The sequence below is a fragment of the Pleurodeles waltl genome, chromosome 5, assembly GCF_031143425.1.
Source record: "Pleurodeles waltl isolate 20211129_DDA chromosome 5, aPleWal1.hap1.20221129, whole genome shotgun sequence".
Lineage (NCBI taxonomy): Eukaryota > Metazoa > Chordata > Amphibia > Caudata > Salamandridae > Pleurodeles > Pleurodeles waltl.
The window spans coordinates 717865149-717889309 of NC_090444.1; the positions used below are offsets into that span (position 1 = coordinate 717865149).

The following is a 24161-nucleotide window of genomic DNA, read 5'->3' on the forward strand; positions in this document are numbered from 1 at the left end:
GTAGTCCTGCCATGTTTGTTGATGTGGTGACCCCTTAACAAAGCCAGTAGGCCTGCCTTATAAATGATGCCCCCCTTGTAGAGTGATGTTAAATCTGTATAGGTGGGGGGATTTTGTTATATGAGGGTGTCATCAAACATACATCTATCTACTTGATGTACATATTTGCAATTTAATACATAGTATTTATTAGTATATGAGTGTTAGACTTGGCATCCTTGGCATCGTCTCCCCTAACTTTTTGCCTCCGCTTCCCAAGTAGTTGATGTGTGCTGGACTCTGTTTTTGCTGTTTTTGATACTCTGGTCACTTTACCATTGCTAACCAGTGCTAAAGTGCAACTGCTCCTATGTAAAATGAATGTGTAATTGGCTTATCCATAATTGGCATATTCGATTTACTAGTAAGTCCCTAGTAAAGTGCACTAGTGGTGCCCAGGGCCTGTAAACGAAATGCTAGTAGTGGGCCTGCAGCACTTGTTGTGCAACCCACATGAGTAGCCCTGTAAACATGGCTCAAACCTGCCACTGCAGTGTCTCCCTGTGCACTTTTAAATTGCCAATTCAACTTGGCAAGTGACCCGACGTGCCAGGCCTAAACCGTTCCTTTCTATACATGTAAGGCACCCCTAAGGTAGGCCTAGGTAGGCCCATGGGCAGGGTGCAGTGTATGTTAAAGGTGGGACATGTACTGATGTATGTTACATGTCCTAACAGTGAAATACTGCTAAATTCAGTTTTCACTGTTGCAAGGCCTATCCCTCTCGTAGGTTAACATTGGGGCTGCCTTTAAATATGATTAAAGTGCAGGTTCCCTTAGAGAGCAGATAGAAAGTTGGAGTTTATGGTCTCTGAACTCACAATTTAAATATGCATCATTTAGTAGTGTTGGTTTTTAGATTGTTAGTTTGAAAATGCCACTTTTAGAAAGTGGGTATTTTCTTGCTTAAACCATTCTGTGACTCTTCCTGTTTGTAGATTGCCTGTGTGGGTCAGTTTGGCAGTTTGGCTGTTGGTGAATCCCCTCTAGAGAGTAAGACAAAGGGAGCTAGGGTGTAGCCTGCAGATCCTTATTAGCCATCTGTGCTAGAGTGGAGGGAGGAGTGGTCACTTTCATCTTAATGGACTGTGCCTGCCTTCTCACAATGCAGTCTCAAAACCCCTGGTGTGCATTTGGGGCCTGGCCTGGGTAAGGCAGGATCTTGTGAACAACAGAGACTTTCCTTTGAAGTATGCCTACTTCAAAGGCCGAAATGGGTATAAGTATTGGATCCAAAACCCCTGGAAATTAGATCGCTTCTGTAACCAAGAGGAGCCTCTGCCAAGGAGAAGAGCTGAGGAGGAGTGCTTCCTCTGCCTGTGACTGTGCTTTGTTGGGCTATCCTGCAGTCGCTGCTACTTCCTGTGAAAGGGGACAACAACTAGACTTTTGATATATTCCTGCTTGTAAAGAATCTTCAAGGGATTGCACTGAGCTTGCCTCCTGTTTTGAAGTCTCAGGGCCATAAAAGACTTCCTCTGCTAACATCTGGACTCTCTGCTGAGACTCCTGCCCTGCCAAGTGGTGTCCTATCCAGTCTCTGGGCCCTTGAAAGGTGAAGTTGGCAGAACAAGAGCTGAAAATCCACGCACAGAACGCCGTGCGGGGAAATGTTCGATGCACCATCTGCAATGCGACTGATAAATGACGCATCGCCGGCTTCATGGCCAAAATCTACACCCCACCTGCATTGCAGCTGGTAGATCGACGCATCACGGCTATAGAAAAACACACAACATCTGCTTGCAGCTGCTAATAACAAAGCAAACCCCATGCAGTGCGGTTTTCCAACAAGGTGAGACTGGATTTTTCATGCATCGTCCTTGGGTGTCAAACTCATCCTGACTCTGCATGGATCCGAGGTGCTCTATTCGGAAATCGACGCATCGCTCTCATGAGAGGGAGAAAAACAACGCATTGCCAACCCGACCGCAGAAGAAACGACACACAGCCTTCCTTGTGAGGAAAGAATCGACGCATCGCTGCCTGTTCTGATGCACACTCTTCCGCGTGGCTTTATTTTTTACTCTAACTAGGTACTTTGTGCAAAATCATCGGTTCCATTGTTTTCTGTGAAGTAAGACTCTTATTCTTCTGAAAATCCTATCTTGACTTGTGTATGTTGGATTTTTGTCACTTTGGTCTTGTTTGATTTAGATAAATATTGCCTATTTTTCTAAACTGGTGTGGTGTCCATTTTGTAGGGTTTTCACTGTATTACCATGTGTGTTGGTACAAATATTTAACACATTGCTTCTGAGCTAAGCCTGCCTGCTCATGCCAAGCTACCCAGGGGGTGAGTGGGGCTTAACTAGGTTTGTTTCTTCTTTGCCCTGACTAGAGTGAGGGTCCCTGCTTGGATAGGGGGTAACCTGACTGCCAACCAAAGACCCCATTTCTAACACTAAGTAAAAAATACACATTTTCTTTTTAAAAGAAAAAGCACTGACTGGACATTAGTTTATTGAATGTTGCTGTTGCATGCAAGTGGTCTGAGATTACTAACTCATACCACCTCCCTGGAATAGGCTTGGACTGCTATGCTTTGCCACCCTGAGAGAGTCATAGTCTACAATGGGGTACCTCGTTCCCAGTAAAGAGATGGTTTCAGACTTTTGACTTGTGCAGTATTCACATCTTTCACAACTAATGACCTAATTACTTACAGTGAAATTACCCAAAGCCCAGTGGGGAGATGCTCAGATTTCACCTTTAGTCTCATATGCGGATCATGCTCATGCAAGGAAATACACAACAAAGGATCATGAGAAAGCGGAAGAAATTGTGCTTGATATGGGATGAGAATTGAATAAATTAAATACAGTTGCTGGTAAAGCTGGATTGCAAATATTACACAGAGTGAAATCACAATGATCATTATGTACAAAAAAATGGTCCAGCACAAGTTCCTATCAACACAGTCTGGGCCCACGAAGTCCTCTATGGATGCAACTCCCCAAATGAGTATCATGATGCAGAGCAAAATCAAGAACCTCATCAAAGAGAGAACTGTGAAGGTCTTGCCTTACAGCTTTGTGTGCTCCTGAATCCTGTACCAGCAATTGACGGTTCCGTTAAACAGGCCAAACCTTTTTATTTGAAGTTTATTCTCTTCATCTTGGGGTCCTGCAGAGCATTTCTGGAGCTGTGGAGGTGTATGTAAACTCTGCCCACTTCATCTTGTAGTTACTTTGGCACAGTGGAGGCACTAGAACAAATTAACTGTTTAAGTACATTCAATCAATCAATCAATCAATTAGTTTTCTTGTAAAGTGAGGCTAATCACCTGTGAGAGGTTCACGGTGCTGGGGGTAGTTGGAGTTCAGTCAAAGAGCCTTGTCTTGAGGTCCTTCTCAAATTGAGGTAGTAATGTAATGTAATGTAATTCGAGATTTATAAAGCGCGTTACTACTCAAAGAGCATCGAAGTGCTGGGAAGAAAGCACGTCTTAAAAAAATAGAGAGAGGATAAGAAAACTACCAGAAATAATGAAGATAGAAAAACATCCAATAGAAGAAACTTAAACGAACTAAATCCAAAGACCCTGATCTTGGTGTACCAAAAGAATTAACGAGGAAAGAGCCAAGTTTTCACCATTTTCCTAAATTTCATATAGCCTGATTCTTGCCTAATATTCTGTGGGAGAGAGTTCCATCCTCTGGCTGCAGCTACTGTAAAAGCTTTGTCTCCCCATTTGGCTTTATGTGTGCGAGGGACCTGAATCAAGTGAGCTTGGGAAGACGCAAGCTTCTTTTAGGTACATACAGGAGGAGTCTGGAAGTCAGGTACTGTGGTCCTATTCCATGAACTGCCTTAAAAGTAAGACATAGCAACTTAAACTGGATATGCTGCACCACTGGTAACCAATGCAATTTCCTGAGACTCTCTCTAACTGATATACATCGTGGGAGATTAAGAACCGCTCTGACAGCGGAATTCTGAACTAATTGGAGTTTTTTTATCAGCCCCTTATCCAGATTAAGGAACAGTGCATTACAGTAGTCTATCTTGGACATTACCAATGCCAGGATAGCAGATACTCTCCATTCATGTGACAGATAGGGGGAGATTTTTCTGAGCATTTTAATTGACCATAAACTGATGTTTACCACATGATTAATCTGTTTTTTAAAAGACAGATGTTCATTGAACAAGATGCCTAAGTTTCTAGTAACAGTAGTGGGCACAGGGCAGTTACCACATTCAGAGGGCCACCACCGTGAGTTCCATAAATTCTTTCCAGGTCCAAAACATAAAACTTCAGTTTTGGTGGCATTCATTTTTAGCCAATTGGTCTTCATCCATTTACTCACTTCCACCATACAATTACTGAACCGATCTGCAACCTCCTCTCATGGCTGATTAATAGGAATAATAAGCTGGGAGTCATCAGCATAGGAAGATGGAATGAAACCAAAAGTACGAATTAGACTAGCCAAAGGCGCTACATACACATTAAATAATGTGGGGCTGAGGGAAGATCCCTGCGGAATCCCACATGGCAGAAGATAAGGTCTAGATTTGAAATTACCACAGCTAACTATGGTCCATCTATTTGTAAGAAAAGACTTCAAAAGTTTAAGCGCCTTGTCCCTCAAACCCACATGATGCAAACGGGACATTAATAGTGTGGGAGAGATAGTGTCGAAGGCAGCGGATAAATCTAAAAGAACCAAAACGGCCCCCTTGCCTTCATCAACCATCCTTCGAGTAGTATCAGAGGATGAGATTAGGGCAGTTTCAGTACTATGCCCTTTTCTGAACCTGTATTGGGAGATATCAAGAGCATCCGCTTTTGTTAAAAACTCGATCAATTCAGAGTTCACATTTTTTTCTAGAAATTACTCATGTCCTGATTATCCCCCTCTGTTTTTTTCTTGAGGGGTACTACTATCGTTTCTTTCCAGATAGATCGGTACTCCCCAGACATAGCTACCTCTTGGTAAATGGGTACCAACATCCGTGCCATTAAATCCGGAACAAGTGAAAAATGGAAGGAGGACACGGATCCAAAGGGGAGCCCGATTTAATTTCAAGAATCTTCTCTTTAATAATATCCATGGAAGGGGGTTGGAAATATGACATTAATGACTGGCCAACTGCTGTAGCACTCTCTGTTATAATGGGGGGTAATGCTTTGGGAATGATCTGGGTATCAAAGTTGCTATGAATTTGCAATATCTTATTTTCAAAATGAAAAGCAACTTTGTCACAGAAACCCTGAGAGTTTTCTAGACCAGCCGGCTTCATGGGCACAGTTAGGGCCTTAATGGTCTTAAAAAGTTCCCTGGGGGCATTAATAGCCTCCTTTACTTTGGTAGTATAAAATTTGGATTTGGCCATAAATTGTGCTGCTTTATAAGCCTTTAGAGTGGACTTAAGGGCCACCCTTACCTCAGGTACTGGATTAAGTTTCCACCGTCTTTCCTGCTGTCGATACTTTCTTTGAAGGAGTTTGAGGTCTTTTGTAAACCAAGGGTGACCTGGTTTCTTCTGACTATTGGGCCTTCTAATTACAGGGGGTACCATTTCTTCCATGGTCATTTCCACTCCTTTCAGAAAGCTGTCAATCAGGGGCAAGGCCATAGCTTTAGCCTTATCCCACCCAGCTTCTAAAGCTGGGCATAATTCCTCTACTAGGTAGTGAGGGTGATTGCCTGAAGTGTAGCGGCCGTGCGTTAAAGGTCTTTGTGGTGAGGTAAGAGAAGGATCTTCCTCCAGCTGAGTCTCTTTGCGGTTGTGGAGAGGCTAGCTGGGTGGAGCAGACGTGTCTGGTATGCATGTGGAAGGTCAGGCGGTGATTGAGGTATGCGGGTCTGATGTTGTGGAGGGCCTTGTATGCTTGCATGAGGAACATGAAGGTGATTCTTTTGTTGACCAAGAGCCAGTGAAGGTCTCTCAAGTGACTAGAGATGTGGTTGCGGTGGGGGGTGTCCAAGATGAGTCCGACGAGGCGTTCTTGGTTTTCTGCAGTTTCTTCTGGAGTGTGTGGGTGGTGCTGGCATAGAGTGTGTTGCCATAGTCTAATTTCTGCAGATGAACGCCTGGCTGACTGTTCTCCTGGATTCAGTCGAGATCCATTTGTGTGTGTGTGTAAACACGAGGATGAGATGGCATTGACTTGGCGGTTCATTGAGAGCGAGGGGTCGAGGATGATGCAGAGGTTGCATGTGTGGTCAGTGGGTGTGGGGGGTTCTGACTGAGGGCCACCAGGAGTTGTGGAGGGGGTCGATCCCAGGATGAGGACCTCCATCTTGTCCGAGTTGAGTTTAAGGCAGCTGCCCTTTATCCAGGCAGCAACTGCCTTCATTCTGTTGTGGAAGTTGCTTTTAGCGGTTGTAGGCTTGTCGATGAGGGCGAGGGTCAGTTGGGTATCATCAGCATAGGAGACAATGTTGAGTCCATGGTTTCTGACGATGTTAGTGAGTGGGGCCATGTAGATGTTGGAGAGGGTGGGGCTTAGGGAGGAGACCTGAGGAACTCTGCAGCTGATCTCTAATGGTTGTGAGGAGAACGTGGGAACCTGACTCTCTGGGTTTGGCTGGTGAGCAAGGGGTGCATCCACTCTAAGGCTTTGCTGAGGTTGCTGGCATCAGAGAGTCTAGTGCAGAAGGTGTGGTGGGAGATAGTGTCGGAGGTGGTGGAGAGGTCCAGGAGGATGAGGGCTGCAGTTTTGCCTCAGTCGAGGAGAGTGCGAATGTCGTCCGTTTCTGTGAGGAGTGCAGTCTTGGTGCTGTGGTTGCTTCTGAAGCCTGATTGGGAGGGGTCCAAGGTATTGTTGGTTTAAATGAATTTGGTGAGTTGGGTGTTGATGGCCTTCTTGATTACTTTGGCTGGGAAGGGGAGCAGCAAGATGGGTCTGATGTTCTTCAGGTCTATCTGGTCGGCAGAGTGGGTTGATTTCTGCATGCTTCCAGTCTTCCAGGAAGGTGGCAGACTTGATGGAGCAGTTGGTGGTGCTGCATAGTTCGCGGGCAATTGTGGTGCTGGCTCGGTTGAAGACATAGGGGGGGTATCGGTCCAAGGGTGCGCCGGAGTGGATGGTTTTCAGGATCTTCTGGATGTTGTCAGTGGAGAGAGTGGGCCACTTGTGCAGGGTTGGCTGGGAACTGGGTCTTTTGGGTGCAGTGGTTGCTGGTAAAGTGGGGGGGGTCCTGGTGGAGAAGCTTTCGTGCATGTGAAATATCTTGTAGTTGAAGAAGGCGGCAAGGTTGTCGCAGAGGTCGTGGGAGGGGGGATGTCTGTGGAGTCAGTGTTTGGCGAATTCTTTGATCACGGTGAGGAGTCCTTTGCTGTTGTGTGTGTTGACTTTGATGCATTCCTGAATGGCCATTTTCTTTATGATTGTGATGAGGTGGTGGTGTGTGGTGATGATGGTTTTCAAGGCTGTGTGGTCGGACGGGGTCTTGCTGCTCCTCCATCTTTTCTCGAGCTGTCTGCTGGTGCATTTGGAGTCTTGGAGGGCGAGAGAACCAGCTGGCTTTCTTACGGGGTTGCTTGTCAGAGGGTTTCTTGAGGGGGACAGAATGTTGGTGCAGTTTGAGATCCATTCATGTTGGTGAAGTTAGCAGTCAGTCATTAAATACATGGAAAAGGAACTCTCCCTAATATTCAGCTGTACTGTCACTCAGAGTTACAAATATTAATGTAAGAACTTAGGTCACTCAGTGTCAAACCTCAGTTGGGTTGCAATGGAACAAGCAGAAGCCACCCGGTCTTAACCATGAGGGTTGAGGAAGTTTGCCTCTGATGCCCTAGGGTTCATCCTTCTATGGCTCTGGAAACTGGGCCAAGTATAACCTCTTCCGCACTAGACTCTCAGTGGTAGTGATGGTGAGCATTCACTGGCTAGTCAGGAAGGCAGCATGGCAGAGTTCAAGCTCAGAGCTCAACGATCAATCAACAATTCAATAAAGAGGCTCCAGCCCAGTGGTTTTATTCAAAGGAAGGAAAAATACACAATACTGCATACTACTATTTAAAAAAAAAAAAACTATTTTCCCTGGATGCTATTCACAACAGTGCTGAACCTCCTGCCTCTTCTTCCCTGCTTCTCCTCACTCAGATTCTCTCCCAGTTCAAGTTTTTAATCACCCTCAAATACACTCAGCCTTAGTACAACAGTTCTTACCACTCAGCGGTAGATGATAGACCTTGCAGGTTGGCCTTGCTGTCTCTTCCTCCAGAGTGCTCTCACCCTCGCAGCATGAGAGGTGATGCACTGCCCACAAGCCTACTACATCAGGTACTGGGCTGGCATCCAACAGTGGGTAACCCTGGTTCCCTCAGAGTCAGGCAACATTTCATCAGGTGCAGCCTCTGGTGGTTGGTTATAACTTCAGTGACAGAATCCCCAATGGACTGCCTTGGTCACAACATGGCAGCTGGGGCCATGCACAGGCACAGGCTGATCACCACTCTTGAATTTTGCACCCAGGTACATACCAATCACAAGACTTGGTAACTGTAGGCATGCACAGGGCTTATAAAAATGGAGCAGGCACGGACATGCAGAGGCAAATCTTCAGCTGGCAGTTGCAACCTTGCACAGGGCGATTCTGATGCACAATCTCAGCCGTGCCTGGCACTGGGTAAATGCGGTCACGGTCCAGCGGACCCCTTGGCCCAATAAGAATTGGCACAGAGAGAATATGGGACTGCTGACCCTGAGGTCCAGCAGATCGCTCTCCACTGTCTGCTCTTTTTGGACATCCCACAGACTCCAGCAACATGGTGCACTTTCCTCCTCTGGACAGTAACTCCTTCCTGCTAGATTAGCAGTTTCCTTCACTTACTATGCAGACAGGCAGGCTTCTAAGTGTTTCAAGATAGACATACAGTTCCTCCATCAAGAGATCTAGACATAAGGTGATGTCCCGTCAGTTCTAGGACACTGGCTGCCAATCAGGCACCAGCCTTGGTTGTGCCACAGTCCTCCGATTACCCAGTGGAGCACTCTAGTCCTTGGTCATTGAGCAATTGGAAATTGTTGAGTTCCACTTTGATTAACCAAAGTCAGACAGAAATGGTATAGGGTGATTCACCTTTCAGGTTTCTTTTCCAGACTGCTCTACAGGCACAGCCTTAGTGTAGAGTTATGCTTCTGTCCGAATAGTGATCTGCAACCTGCAGCACCCACCACAGAGGTACAAAGAATTGTAAGGTTTCACTGTCAGAAATTATTCCTCCAGCTACAGGACTATGACCAATATATTTCCACTACTTGAAAAAACAAGATCCACTTTATCTATCACACTCCAAAATAATGGTACTCACAACCTCTCGCCTCTGCTATCTCACTGACAGCTGACTATCCAACTTCACCCCAAATGTCTTACAGTGTCCCTTGGATCAAGTGTCTTGTCCAGTCACTCTGGGGTGGAGCCCTTGATGATCTGCATAGGAACCCTATGACTGAGACAACAAAGATAACTTCTGTCTTGGCTCATTCAGAATAAGTCAACTGGAGTTCATCCAGGGTGCAACTTTCATTCTCCATCTTTTGGAAAGTACAGGTCGAAGTATCCAAAATGTATCCCACAGGTCTCCATCAATGTAGATCACTCTCACACATCATGCATGTACAATGCAGGATACATAAAGCACACATGCCCAGCATACCTTCTGGATGTTAGCGCACAGAGTTGGGTAAGCACCTAGGAGTGGAACTTTACGTGAGTGGGCCAGTAGGCCCCCCTCCAGTGACTCATATCACAGTATGGATTCTTAAAACATGATAAGCTATCATTGCTCTATGGTCTAAACCCATCACAGGGTCAGATGTCCACTATCCACCAATGAGGGCAAGCTTGGTGTGGTCAGCAGGATCACAGGGCCACCAGGACCTCCTCATGTCAAGGACAGGAGAAGGCATCTGTTCTCATACTAGATTAGTGTGATACCAGGGCTAAAAGTCAAACCTCTGCATATCAGACACATGCAGTCAGGAGCTCAGGTTGACAGAGAGCACGCTTGAACACCATGTAGATGACATTCACTGAGCCTTACTTTGGTGAGAAAGGTGAGGTGCTCTCAAATTCTAAGATATGGCCATTTTTTGTTTGTAAGGATAGAGCAACACACCAGGAGGATTGTACCATGAAGCCAACCCCTACCCAGTTACAGGATAAAAAAGCCCCAGCAATGATGGGAAGAGAGAGCACAATACGACACACAAGTATAATCTTTCATCTTGTACTTTGTGATACCAATATTCAGAATATATTGCATTGCAAAATTATTGACATTTATTATGTAGTAAAGTGATTGCCACATATTGTGCGATAAAAAGGTGTCATGTAAACAGCAGATATAATGTTCTTTATCACTTATGTTTTAATCATTAACAATGAGAATTGTTTTCATGTGTGCTGCACTGTACTGTTTTAAAGTTTGTCTAAGCATTGAAGTTTGAAATTCTGTAACCAGGCCCTGATGAATGAATTTGTGAACCCAACAGAGGATTTTACTGACAACTGTGCATATTCAGTATCTTAAATACACTATCATCCACAGCCTCCCAGGCGATGAGGAGCTCAGAAAGCTTAAGATAGAACAGGTTTAAATAGTGAACATTCAGTAAACACAGCCACCTTCCCGAACCCTCATCCCCTTCATGAGTTTGAGTAGATGATACATTCCAAGTGTCAGTGGCAAGAGTGCTGTGAATGGAGCATGGTGCATGGTTACGATTGTTGAGTCAACAGGATTTTAGAGAGTTTATCCAGTATTAAACAGACAGCCTGAGAGTATTTGGGACACAATAGTTTCCTGAGTTAGATAAATGGCTGCTCGCTAGTTTCATAAGCTCTAGAGGTATTGGTGATTTTTTCCATGACTAGTATGTATTTAAGCATTTTAGGCCATCAGGTAACATCCTTCACATTTGGTCCCCCCAGTTAGTTTGAAGGACCTGCATTGCGGTCATCAAGGCCATAGCTAGTTGTTTGGTACGTGCAGGCCCCAGTGGAGGCCAGGGGACTTTGACTGACCCTTAAGCACTACCTGGGGTATCAGAACCCTTTTCAGAGGACCACAGGGCACGCAGGGACTACTCAACCCAACTGTTGTGGTTGAGGCCTTTTACTCCTGATGTCCTGGGGCCTGACCTACTCTGGATCCTGCTCAGCTGGGCAAGGTAGCCCTTCTGCACTTAACTCTCAGTGGTAGCTGTGGTGTTCAGTCAAGGCTCCTCTGGGTGTAGCTGCAGGTCAATGAACACAAATAATAACTCAAAATGCGAACAGTACGAACAATAAATAAATATCCAGCCAAATATTTGATTTAATGAGAAAAAGTAGTATTTTATTTCAAATTCTACACATGTAAAGATATGCAACATCCACATGCAATAACACAATCTCCCTTAAGGCAGTGGCTCTAGTAGATGTCAGGCGAATCCCTGTCCCATCCTCCTTCGTGTAAAGTGTTCAGGGTTCTTTACTGATGGTCAAGGTAGGGAACGCAAACTATCAAGCCATGGTCAACAGTTGTCCCGTCTGACTTTTTAGGAACTTAGGGCTAATTTGGATATTGACAGACGGGTTACTCCATCTCAACGGTAGTGGATATCCCGTCTGCCGAATCCTAAATCCCATAGAAAATAATGGGATTTAAATTTCAGTGGACAGGATATCCATCAACGTTGTGATGGAGTAACCTGTCTGTCAATCTCTAAATCAAGCCCTTTGTCAAAAGTGTCTATGGTGCCACAGCACCATTAATAGCAAGTCCCCTGGAGCCCCAAAGGCCCAACCTCTAGGCCAAAGTAGTACTCACAGCACATCCTGGCATAAAGGGTTGCCAAAAAAATCACGATCCGAGCGCAAACTCTCCTGATGTGATTGCACTCACTTGCATAAGGGGTTGCTGATCTCAGTAGTCACAGGTCCTGCTCATCTGGCCCAAATCAGTTCACTGGTGAAACCCTCTGGCACACGGGGTCACCAAGGTGATGTAGCTTGTGCTTCCCACCCAGTGCTCCCAAGATGGCTGAGAACAGCGAAGCCATATCCTGGCAGACAAGGGTCACAGAGCCAATACCTGGGCAATGGCCCAATCGGTGCACAGCCTCGTGTCTCGCTCAGGGAATCCCCAGGTAGAGCTCCCCACTGGACCTCGCTACCTCCATAGCTCACTTCTCCCTCACAGGGCTTACAGGTCTTGATAAGCAGGCTAACAATGGTACTCCAAGCTCTAGGTCACGTGATCTTGGTGTCCTGGGTGATGTCCCCTCACCCAGCAGGTTGACTGGTAGACCTTTGCCCCCAGTCCTGGTTACAGGCAGAAGTCTTGCAGAGCTTACCCTTATGACAAATGTTTGGGAACTCAATCTCCATCTCGTATAGTGTTTTCCCAGACGCCAAATGTAATTTAGGGTCTGGGTATTTGAAGTTTTATGTTGGATGTGTGCATCTTTTGATCATTTGGATCAAGTGAATGGTCTACTCACTTGGGAATAGAGCCTTGATGATCTGTTTAGGAAGCCTACAACTGGGGCCTAAAAATGGAAATTTCCATCTTGGCTCCCTCAAAATAAAGCAACTGGAGTTTACCTGGCACTAATTTTGATGCAACTTTCATACTGGGTATTTTTTCCACCTATTGCCATTATCAGCATTAAACTAAAAGGACACACCAATTCCTCATTAAAAAATGCGGGTGATAGCGGTCAGCCTAGTGTCACCCCGCAACTTAGTTCTCTGGGTTTGGCCATGAAGATACCACTAACTGTGCAAGATGAATCCATTAAGAATAAGTGGAACAGAAAAACTCAGTTCCTCTCATTGGGCCATATGTACAATCACTTTTTCCCATAGACACAGAATGGGTAAAAACCTTTGCTACATCTGGCCCATTGTTTCTTTCCCACTTCCATTAGATGACATATCGAACACCATGATCTATGGTTTCAAAGTCCTCATGGAGGTCTAAGGCACCAGAACAATCAGGTTGCCACCAACAGTAATCATATGGATGGTGTGCTCAATATCTAGATCACAAGTTCAGTCTGTGACCTGGACAGAAACCAGATTGAGCCTCATCAAAGAATCCCGGGTCTTTAAGGTGCTGATACATATGCATGGTGGAAACTTTATCAAGCAATCTTCTGATTTTGGGGGGAGGAGCCAAGATGGTCGGCTGAGCGGTTGCACCGATCTGTAGCTCTGACAGATCACAGCTACTAGACTCCCCCCAGGGTCTCAATAACAATCTGGCCATGCAGCAGCACAGACGCCGGCACCCCCTTGCACGGGGGGTGTTAGCAGGAGCTACATTGGTCCTTGGGGGGTGCGGCCGCAGCTCCGGGCCAGCCCGTGAGTGACAGGCTCAGGTAGAGCCTTGTGGGCTGCCGCATCAGGCTGGCAGGCCCTCGGGCCGCGGCTGACATACAGAAGATTGAGCAGAAGCAGTCAAGGGTGATCTCCAGTCTGGGTCAGGCTCTGGTGTGATTGAAGTGCCGGGTGGTTTCTTGGAGCCGAGGAACAGGAGGCTGGGCGGGCCTGGGCTGGAGCTCAAGACTGGGCAGGAGGCCTTAGAGGAGCAGATTGGCAGCAGGTGGGAATGACACAGCCAATTGGGGCTGGGGGACACGCAAGAGAAATACCTGCCTTGGCACTATTGAGTGCATCGCATTATAACCCCCCATGAACATCTCTGCTGCGAGGAGAGAGGCCTGGTGCCGGAGGCCTGCCTGGGGAACAATGAAGTCGGCGTTGGACCTCCTGGGGTGCTTTCCTAGAGGACACCCACACAAAGCATCAATGAGCCAACTCTATAATAAAACAACATCTTTGGGACGGACCGAAGGGGAGCGGACAGGGCCAGAGGCCATGTACAAAAGAACACTGATTGGGATGCAGCATTTATAGAGACCCCTGTTGCCACCAGTGGCGGCCCTTCCACCATTGTGGTGCCTTTCAGAAATGCTGAAATTCCACACAGGAAGCGAGAATAAAGAGACATGCAGGAACCCATGAGTTTTCCAGAGAGGCGCCACCGAAACCCAGTTGAGTGGATGAGGACACAAGGGCTCAATTGAGGGTACCAATAGAAGAGTCAGACATTAGGTGGGCTATAGAGTACATGAACACGGGGAGGGTACCTGGTAACTATGGGCTGACAGTGAAATGTGGACTTACTGTGCGTACCACTGCTAGCAATGTACAGGGAAGCGTTTGAGATGGGTGAACTGTCTGCCTCGCTGAGGGAAGCACACATAGGGATTCTCACAAAATGGGAGAGACCCTCCTGATTGCAAATTGTAGCGCTCGTTATCAATTATTACAGTAGATGCCAAAATACTGGGTAAAATATTGGCCCAGAGACTCATGAGAGTGACAGAAAAGCTCATACACAGACAAAGCAGGATTTGTTGGGGGCCGTGGCACTTCTACTAATATTGGGAAAGCATTTCTCATCACAGAACAGATGGTGTGGAGGAGAGAGCCATGCACGTTGGCAAGTCTAGAGACCGGCTTCCTGGCGTATGCCAGTCTTGCAGCAGCTATACGCATGGCCTGGGTGCGATTTCTACAGGAGCAAGAGACTCACACCCTGAACATAACATTCCTTGGGCTGGTGGAAGGCGGTAAACTTCTCACTCAGCTCTACACAGTGCTGTTACTGAGCACTGTTGCTCAAATGGATGATGCTGAAGAAACAATGGAAGGGTGGCCTGGTGATAGCATTGGGGGAACGGGAGTGGGCGATCGTTTTAAGCAATTGCAGGAAAGTAACATGAAATGTGCATCTGAAATTGATACACTATAAATGTGTACGCAGGGACTATGCCACACCACAGTGGCTACACAAGCTAGATCTATCCAAACAGGAAAGTTGCCCAAAATGCAAGGTGGTAGTGGGAACATATATACATATGTGGTGGGTATGACACCCTGGGTGAACTAACTGAACTACCGATCACGCAAACAGTTGTGTTTGTTGAGGTTGGTGCCAAGGACCTGCAGGCCAAACGCATGGTGAAAATACTAGAGCTGGGGCTGGCAGTGGCAAAAATGTGTGGCTCTTCACTGGATGACCAATAGGATGCCCACCAAGAAACAATGGCTATGGGGATTTGCCAAATGGACACTGGCTGAGCGTGGGGTCTGCCACAAGTTAATATAAAGCGGTATGGGCCAAGGAGGCCTGGCGAAATGGGACACAGTGGAGGTGCATTTGCAGAAAGAAATTGAAGTTGGTGCAGAAGCACAGGGGCAGGAACCGAACAACGCTTGATGGAACGATACTGTAGTGTTGTACAATGATTACGCACTGATGAAAAGTGACTCTCATATTGTCCAATAGCTAGGTAAAAGAGATATACCTTATGCCGTTATTGTAACCTCTGTGATGTACTCCTTGTTAGGGTGGTGGGAGCGGAAAATTTAATGTAGATGTAAGTTAAATTGTTATGAAAACCAATAAAAGAAAGATGAGAAACAAAAAAAGAAACATTCTGATTTTAGGTAATCTTTTCATAGTTCTATAGTCAAGTGGTTCTTCTAAATCCAAAGATGCCTTCTTCAATAACAGTGTGATGCTAGCTTTCGAATGTTTATGTTGAACAATGCGTAGTTGGAAAGAGACGTTCACTAAGTTTTTAATACAAGGCCCATTCAGATCTGGATAATCATCACTACACATCCTAGTAAAGTGTCAAAGCACTTTTCAATGGGGTTTAAAATGCCTCTCCAAGTTAATAGTATTTGAAGAGGATCTTTCTAAAGGTGAACAATCGGTTAAATACAGCTAATAACTCATTTGCTGTTGCATTAGGTTTATCAGTGGTCCTAATACTTTCCCTTACCATCTCAATTTTTTTGGCAAATAGGAGTGACAGTAAAACAGGGGCAGGTACATTGATGGAGACAATAAGTCTGCAGTGTGGATTTTTCAAGAAGCACACTGTTTCTGGTAGTATCAGCTAGTACTGGAAAAGGTCAGGGCTAGATTCCAGAAATAAATATTATGTTAAACGAGGCCTCCTCACCTTCAGCTAGGCTACGATGCAACATAAGGTGTTATTACATTTCTTGTTGCTTGCTGAGTTCGATTAGTATTCTATGTAAAAGATGTGACTATGTAGTAATCTGTTAAATACACAATTCCAGTCTGTATATATTGATCCATTCACTTAGTCTCTCCTCTGATAACAGTTATTTTGTTAAACTTCTCAGACCACAACACTGAATAAATATTGTACAAAGCGGCTTTGTTTAAACCCAAACATTACCCAACAAAAATAAATTATGTGTGTGTTTTATTTTAGTGCTGTAGACGAATGTTGAGAAGACAACTTGATAAAAACATAACCTTCCATCGGATGGTTGGCTATATGATAGCACTGCACACAAGTAAGATTTTATTTGTCTCAGGAATGGGATCATAGTATGGAAAGATTTAGCCCTGATGATTGACACAAAAAATAATTTTCTTCTTATACTGTACTATTTGCTAGCCAGTCTGTTTACAGTAATTATGACATGTGAAGTGCTCCCTCTCTCTTTCTGTCTCTCTCTCACTCTTTTTCTCTTTCTTTCTCCCTCTTATTTACTCTCTTTCTGATCATCATCTCTGTTGCTCTATCTTTTGCTGTTATATGTCAATTAACTTGTAATCTTTTTTAATTGTTCAAGTTATGTAGAAGGATTGCAGGACATGGCTCACGTTCTCCTGGTTGCCTAAGATTTTACAGTCGAAGATTGGTTAAAAATGTTGCGCTATCCCTTGCGTTTCCTGTCCTGCCTTGTTCTACGCATTAGGGGCTAGACTAACACATTTTAGTCCAGGCGACATGTATTACCACACTAAGATGCATTAGTCATACATGTAAAGAACGCAGACATACTGTAGGGATCATGAGGTGCCCAAATAGAAGCCCTATGCTCTGTAGTTTTGCACTGCCGCTTGGCTCTGCCTGTGTGGCAATTTCGCCTGAGGTGTGGCTTGGGTGACTTGTTGCTACGGAGAGGAGGGGCAGTGAGATACATTGTTTCAGTCACCATGCAGATGGGCAAAAACAAACTCTACTCTCTCTGGCTGCCTGGCTGGGCCTCTCTGGTACGCGTGGTAGGCTGCTGGATAATCAAGTGTGAGGAGGGCAGGGAAGGTGTGAACCTTATTCTATTCTTTTATCTAGACAGGCCGCAGCAAGCATGCTAGATCATTTTTATCTCCTCTGTGCCACCATCGTGCCTGCCCAGAACACTGGTGGTGGTGCTGTGCAAAGGTTGAGACCCCTGGACTCCAGGGATGGCTCCTCTGCTACGGCAGAGGAGCATCACCCCATGCCAGCAGCAGCTGCTGCAAAACTTTCACAAGAAAACAATAATGAACTATGGCCCATATTTATACTTTTTTCGCGCCGCATTTGCATCGCTTTTTGACGCAAAATCGGCGCAAACTTAGAAAATCCACTTGTATTTTGTAAGTTTGCGCCGATTTTGCGTCAAAAAGGGGCGCAAATGCGGCACTAAAAAAGTATAAATATGGGCTAATGTTTATTATTGTTTTCTTGTAAAAGGGATGGGGCCACAGGCTGTGATGAGCAGGGAGCACTCCTCCTCAGTGCGCATGTATGTTGGGCCTGCCATCTCGGCCGGCCAAACATACAAACGCACTAGGCTCACTCCATCCCAGCAAAGCAGGAACTGCGTTTCAGGGTTGGAGACAGCAGGCAGAGACTTTCAGTCTGCCTCAGAGCACCCTGGTTGGGTGCTCGGTCCAATCCTAATGCTGCTTTCATGCTGCCAGCAGCATGAAAGCAGCATTAGGATTGGATACAGGACAGACTGGGAGCCTGTACCTATAGTGAAGGAGAGAAGAGGAGCAGTGCGGATCGGCGTGTAAGGTACGTTTTATTTTATTACCTGCCCACCACCACCCCCTCAACCCCCACCACGTGCCGCTCTGTGTTGGCTCTGCGTGATGCAAGGCCAACACAAAACTTTGAGAAATCTGGCCCTCTGTGTTAACTTGTTCCACACTAGTAATGAATGTTATGTATGTCCGATAAATGATGTGTGACGATTTCCATCTCCATGTAGCTTTAAAACCAAGCTGTGCCTTCATGTTAGAAAGAGACTGACCTTCCATTTCAGGGGTTTTGTGGCAGTTTACATACATTTTAAGAGATTCTCATTGCTCAATGACTAATTTCTGATATTTCTTTCTTTCCATGCAATTCATCGCTTGGTTTTACTTGTGAGAAAGTGTCACTCTAAGTTTACATATCTGCCAGTTAACTGTCACAGAGAAGTGCACTAAACCTGTGGAAATGCCACACATACGCATTCTAAAAGAAATTGGCAGCTATGAGTGGGAGAGCTACTTGGAAATACTATTAAGGATCCCATTTATTTATTTAGCATTTTTATATGGTGCTGTAGTTTTTGGGCATTTTAATCGTAATCATTCACCTGAATTTAGTGATATCACATGTATTCGTAATTTGGGATTCAGATTTGTACAGCATTTCCAAGTGAGACCCTTTTTGTCCCATGAGAATTGGGAAATTGCCACAGAATTCTTCTTTTTTCGTTCGTTTTCCGACCCCAAAACTTCACCAGCTTTGAACTGGTTAATTCCCGCTGGAATTTTAATACTGATTCCACTGGTAACTGAGTCACCCGCCAACTCGGAACAATTTTTGACCGTGTAAACTGACATTAAATGAATTGTTATGTAGTCTTAAATGTATTTGACAGTGCATAATCTTTTTCTACAACAATAATCTGTGCCGTGGTTAATTGTGCTTTTAGATTTTATCTATTTTATACACTTTTATTGAATGTTTGAAGACACACATAATTTTACATTTATTAGAGAATTAACTCTCCCAATTAAGGTAGAGGGCTCATTAAGTTATCAAAGAGGAGCTCGATGTGTTTGGTCATTTAAATGGCATACAGAGAGACATTTTTATAGACAATAAATATATTGTGTTACACATGTTTTATCATTATTTGATATTTAACTCACCAAGAAAATGATTCTGAAGCCAGTGCAGTTTCCTGCAGGGAGCTACAGCTACTCAGGAAAGGAATTGGGAGACAGAAAAAGAAAAATTAAGGGGCCTGTGCATAAATGTAAACTTACATGTGTAAATTTACTTATGTGCACATCTACTGCTGCACCTAATTTTACATCTACACTTTTTAGCTGTTCAGCATTAATGAATGTAGATGTACATCTAATTGTAGATTTATATATCTTCACCCCTGGTGGAGCCTCCTATAAAGGATTTATGAGAGACATTTTGCAGTATTTTTTTACACATAGGTGTCACACACAGTGGCAGAGCTCTCTCTATGGCAAGTATAGTGAAAAATGTTAGTTTATTATTCTTGAAAAATAATAATAATATATTAATCTAAACTGTATATGTAAAATAATCTAAGCTATTTATTATGAATCTACAACTAATACATTTTTACAGCATATTAACTCATGACATTAAAAGTATACTAATGAGTTAATTACAATATATTTATTTAATTTATATAAAATACTTCTTATGGAATAATTGAAAAAAAACACCTGCAGTAACATTCATATTTTTATTTAATATGTATTAGATTTTGATAAAAGCCCTATGTGGAATTAATTTTAATTATTCTTTAAAATTCTATTTGTTCTTAAAATATTTAAATGATATAATTATATATATTTTCAATATTAAACATCTATCTATCTATCTGTTTCACTCTCTCTCTCTCTCTCTCTCTACAGTAGTTATAGTTAAGGCCTAGTTTCCATAGGAAAAGCATATTTTGTTTTGCTAATAACTTAGGCGCAGTTTGACAAATGTTCACAAAATACTCAAAACTACTGTGCAGGTCACTTCAGCTGCTGGCTGGAAAGTTTTGGGGTGTTTCGTCAAGTGGGGACGAAGAAAAATGGAGGGTCTCAAAACGAGTTCCCCCCCCATGCAATTTGCCTTAGGAATTTTAGACATGACTATACCCCGAACAGCTAGATGCAGTTTTACCAAATTTGGTAGAAAGCTAGATCTTGGTTCAGAAAGAGTGCTTTTTGTACTTTGGTGTAAATCTGCCCACTAGTTTTGGAGTTATCAAAGAAAACAATTTATGAGATGTTGATCCACCGCGTGGCTGGCCGCACCCTGAGATAAAAGTTGTGGCTTCCATTTTGTGAATCAGGACACAGTTCCGGGGGGATAAAGATTAAATAGGACATACGGGGTCAAGATAGAGGTATTCTGATCCCATGGGACTGATCAAGGGGTCTGTGAGGGACCCCTCATGGGCAAGAAATTGCCCCAAAATGTTTTTGTTTGGGGTGCATGAGGATCGACTGGTGCTCAGTGCGGCCCCCGTGTGAATCCGCAGTGTATCCGTGGATCCAGCCCCTGATTAAAAAAACATACACCCACTCACCGACCAACTTGCACAATTATATAACCGCTCACACACCCACTCACTCATCCATACAACCAGTCACACTCCCACTCACACACCCATACAGTCACTGATACATCCACTCAGAGACCCAGAGAACCACTGACACACCCACTCACAGACACTTGCAGGTACTCACCCACCCAGTCACACACTCACACAGCAATGTACACACCCATACAGCCACTTACATGCCCACTCACAGAACCACACATCCACGTAAACACCCACTCACACACCCATACAGCAAAAACACAGGCCCAGTGAGAAACCCAAAAAAACACTCACACACCCATTTACATACTCATACAGCCACTCACATTCCCACTTACAGAACCAGGGAACTACTCACCCAGCCACTGACAGACCCACAGGCACTCGAACATCTACTTACATACTCACACAACCATCCACATAGTCACTCACACACCCATAGAACCAGTCACATACCTATTCACCCAGAAAACCACTCAAGCACACAATTCACACACTCTTACAGCCACTCATACACCCACGTGCAGACCCAGAGAACCACTCACACATCCATCCACAGACCCACACAAACACTAACACACACACTCACCACACACCCAGTTACAAACCCCCACAACCACTCACACACCTATACAGCTGTTCATACACCCACTTACAGACCCACCCAGCCAGTGACATACTCACTTACACACCCACTCACACAATCACTTACACATCCACAAAATCAATCACACACCTATACAGTCACTTACACACCCACCCAGAGATCAAGAAACCCACTTGCACACCCATACAGGCACTAGACAGCTACTCACACACCCAAAATGTCACGCACACAGCTACTCACACCCACAGATAAACCGTGATACAGTTATATAAATTGCAATAGGATATAATTGTATTAAATGTGTTGTTGTTTTGTACTAAATGTGTGCTTTTGGTTGGGAATTGATCTGCAGATTCGCCAAACTTGTAAAATAAATATGTACTTTGTAAAACAGATAGGCTTCTAAATATTAATATATGTACATAGTTTCCCTGTTATCAATATTAAAATTTGTATGGCCTGTGCATAATAATCATATATGTTTGTAATGTTTTATCAAATCTGCGAATCCACTGTAATCTTGTCACAAGAACTAGTAACCTTTCAATACTCAAATGAGCTCTCTTTTCAAATCTGTGGTAGTTCCACGGATCCATAAAATGAATTGAGAAAAGAGAAAATATTGGTGTATTGCATTTATGGAAAGACTACATAAGTTACCTTTCCTTGATTTGTTGATTGTTACTTTTAAAATGTATTATACGAATATATGTGTGAATAAAATGTACTTATGAACTTTTTAAAATGTATATTACTCAATTGAACTTATAGGTGAACTTGTTGTACAAATTATATTTCTTTTAAACTGGGAAATCCACTAAAAAAGCAAAAGTTACAGGGACATAATAATTTTGAAATACCATATAAAAAGTACAAATTCACTGAAAAAACACAAAGGTTGTAGGGAGGTTATTGTTAGGAAATAAAATTAAAAAACCTTAGAAATTCACGGAAAAAACACCAAAGGTTACAGGGACGTTATAGTTTGGCTCAGGTATTACGCACACAAAACCATAGAAATTCAACAGTTATAGTTACCTGAGCTAACTATAACTTACGCCTCGCAACGCACTACTTAATACCTCACATATTACATAACTAATGACATGGTCAGTGGCATCATTTATGAGATCACTGGTGACAATTCAAATGAAATCACTGATCACATAATTTCTTTTCAACTTTTATGAATGTCACAGGACCAAATATGGTGCTTTAAAACATGTTTTGTCACAGAAATCCTTAAAGGATTTCCCTTACGTCCACATACAAAATTAAATCCTCTTTTCACCAGAGTTCCTAGCTTAGTGTGCTTTCCAATACACATTGTCTACTACTTTGTGCAAATATTTCTTGAGGTAGAATATTAAAAATGTGATTTAATATAAATCTCATAATAGAATAAATTTTTCAAACTCTATGCCACTGGATATTCCAAACTACTCTCCTGCAAAAGTCTTTTTACATTGTTGTCTTTACTGGGGTCATGGTCCCCAAGACATAAATCCCTAGCTATGGACCTGCTTTAGTTTGCCATAAAGACAGTGTAAAATGATGGGCTATTATTTAAAGTAGGCAGCTGCCAACCTCAAGGAATAATAACACTTCTTGTCAGGGTGAACCTGCAATGTCACTATATGAACCTGAGGCCAACCCCCGGTAACTCTGTCAAACCAGACAGACTTAACTTAGTGCAATGTGTAAAGTATGTATAGAGTACCAAAAAAGTAATAAACACCAAGGAGTTACAATTTCAAACTGAATTAGAAAATTACAGTATACATTAATAAAATAAAAATACCAAAAAAACAATAAGGGAACCAAATAGATTACTTTTTATAGTGCTAAGTAGATATTGCACCAAAAAGCACTAAGAATCAATAATAGGCTATGGTAGCAGTAGACTGTGACCTGGGCTCAGTTTGAGACCGAGCGTGCTGGAGCCTGAGTTGGGTGCACTGAATGAATCGGGCCTTGTGAAAGTGTGAGGATCAAAAAGTTCAAAGAAGTTCATAAGTTCCACTTCAGAAAGGGACTTTGTCTCTTTTTTGAAGAAAAACATTTTTTCTAAGTCTCAATGCAGAATGTGGCTTTGTCTTTTTTTGAGAAGGAAAATCGTCTTTGTCTGGGAAGTCAATAAAATTGTAGCAGTCGCAATGGAACCTAAATCCAGATACTTGAAACAGGTTGGTCCCTCTTGCACTCTGGACCTCTGCAGATATCTTTCTGAAAATGTTTTAAGTCCCAACACAGAATGGGACTAGGTTGTTTGTTCTGAGAAGTGGGGGAGAGCCTTTGAATCGGATGAAGCTGAAATCCAATCTGATGCTCTGGAACTGCCATTTCGGTACTTTTTCGCGCAAGGTCCTGTTGAAGCTCTGGAGCAAAAACAATTAAAAGTTCCCAAACGTTCTTCTGGTGCCCAAACAACCACAGGAGTACCCTTCTAAGGGCCTCAAAGCATCAGGGCAAGGCACTCAGGGTGTCAGGCAGAGGTTAACAGCAAAGTTCAATCTAGGCCCAATTGCCACTGGTCTGATGGGCACTTCACAGAAAATACCTCTTACAGTTTGTTGTGTCCCTGTAGTCACAGAGGAGATCGGCTGACTTGGAGTTAATTGGAGTCCATTTCTTTGTCCTGAGTAGAAGGAGTGGTTCCAGATGTTAAGGGCTTCTCTCAGATCACAGACAGCAGCTCCAGTCTTCTTCTGTTTTTTCACAAGTCCAGTAAGTGGTCTGAAGATAGGGCTTTGAGGTGCCACTTTCATGGTTGGCACTAGCTAATAAGCAGTCCCCCCTCTTGTGTCCACTCTACACCAATTCTTAAGATAGCTTCCATTCCACCGGGCCTGGTGCCAAACTGTTTAAGGAGACAGAGGCTCTTCATAAATTTACTTGGGAAAGGGCAGAACCGCTTTTAAGTTAATGAAGTTTGCACACCCACCATAACTGGTCTTTCTGTAAGAGGAAGAAAACACCTCCCCACGCCCAGCTTTAGGAACAATTTTCACTCCTCTTTCACAGCTCATTCAAGCCAAGTACAGAATGAGCAGTTACTGGAGAGCTAATGCATATTAGCCCCCAACAGTTTCTGGTAA

At 43.8% G+C, this 24161-nt stretch overlaps 1 protein-coding gene across 1 annotated transcript in view; it reads left to right on the forward strand.

The window, feature by feature from the left end:
- The window catches only part of NOX3 (NADPH oxidase 3), a 543543-nt gene that overhangs the window by 128043 nt on the left and 391339 nt on the right, over window positions 1-24161 (forward strand). Inside the window, exon 4 of the mRNA XM_069234670.1 lies at window positions 16313-16397. Within this exon, the coding sequence (XP_069090771.1) occupies window positions 16313-16397 (85 nt within the window). The remainder of the gene's footprint in view (window positions 1-16312; window positions 16398-24161) is intronic.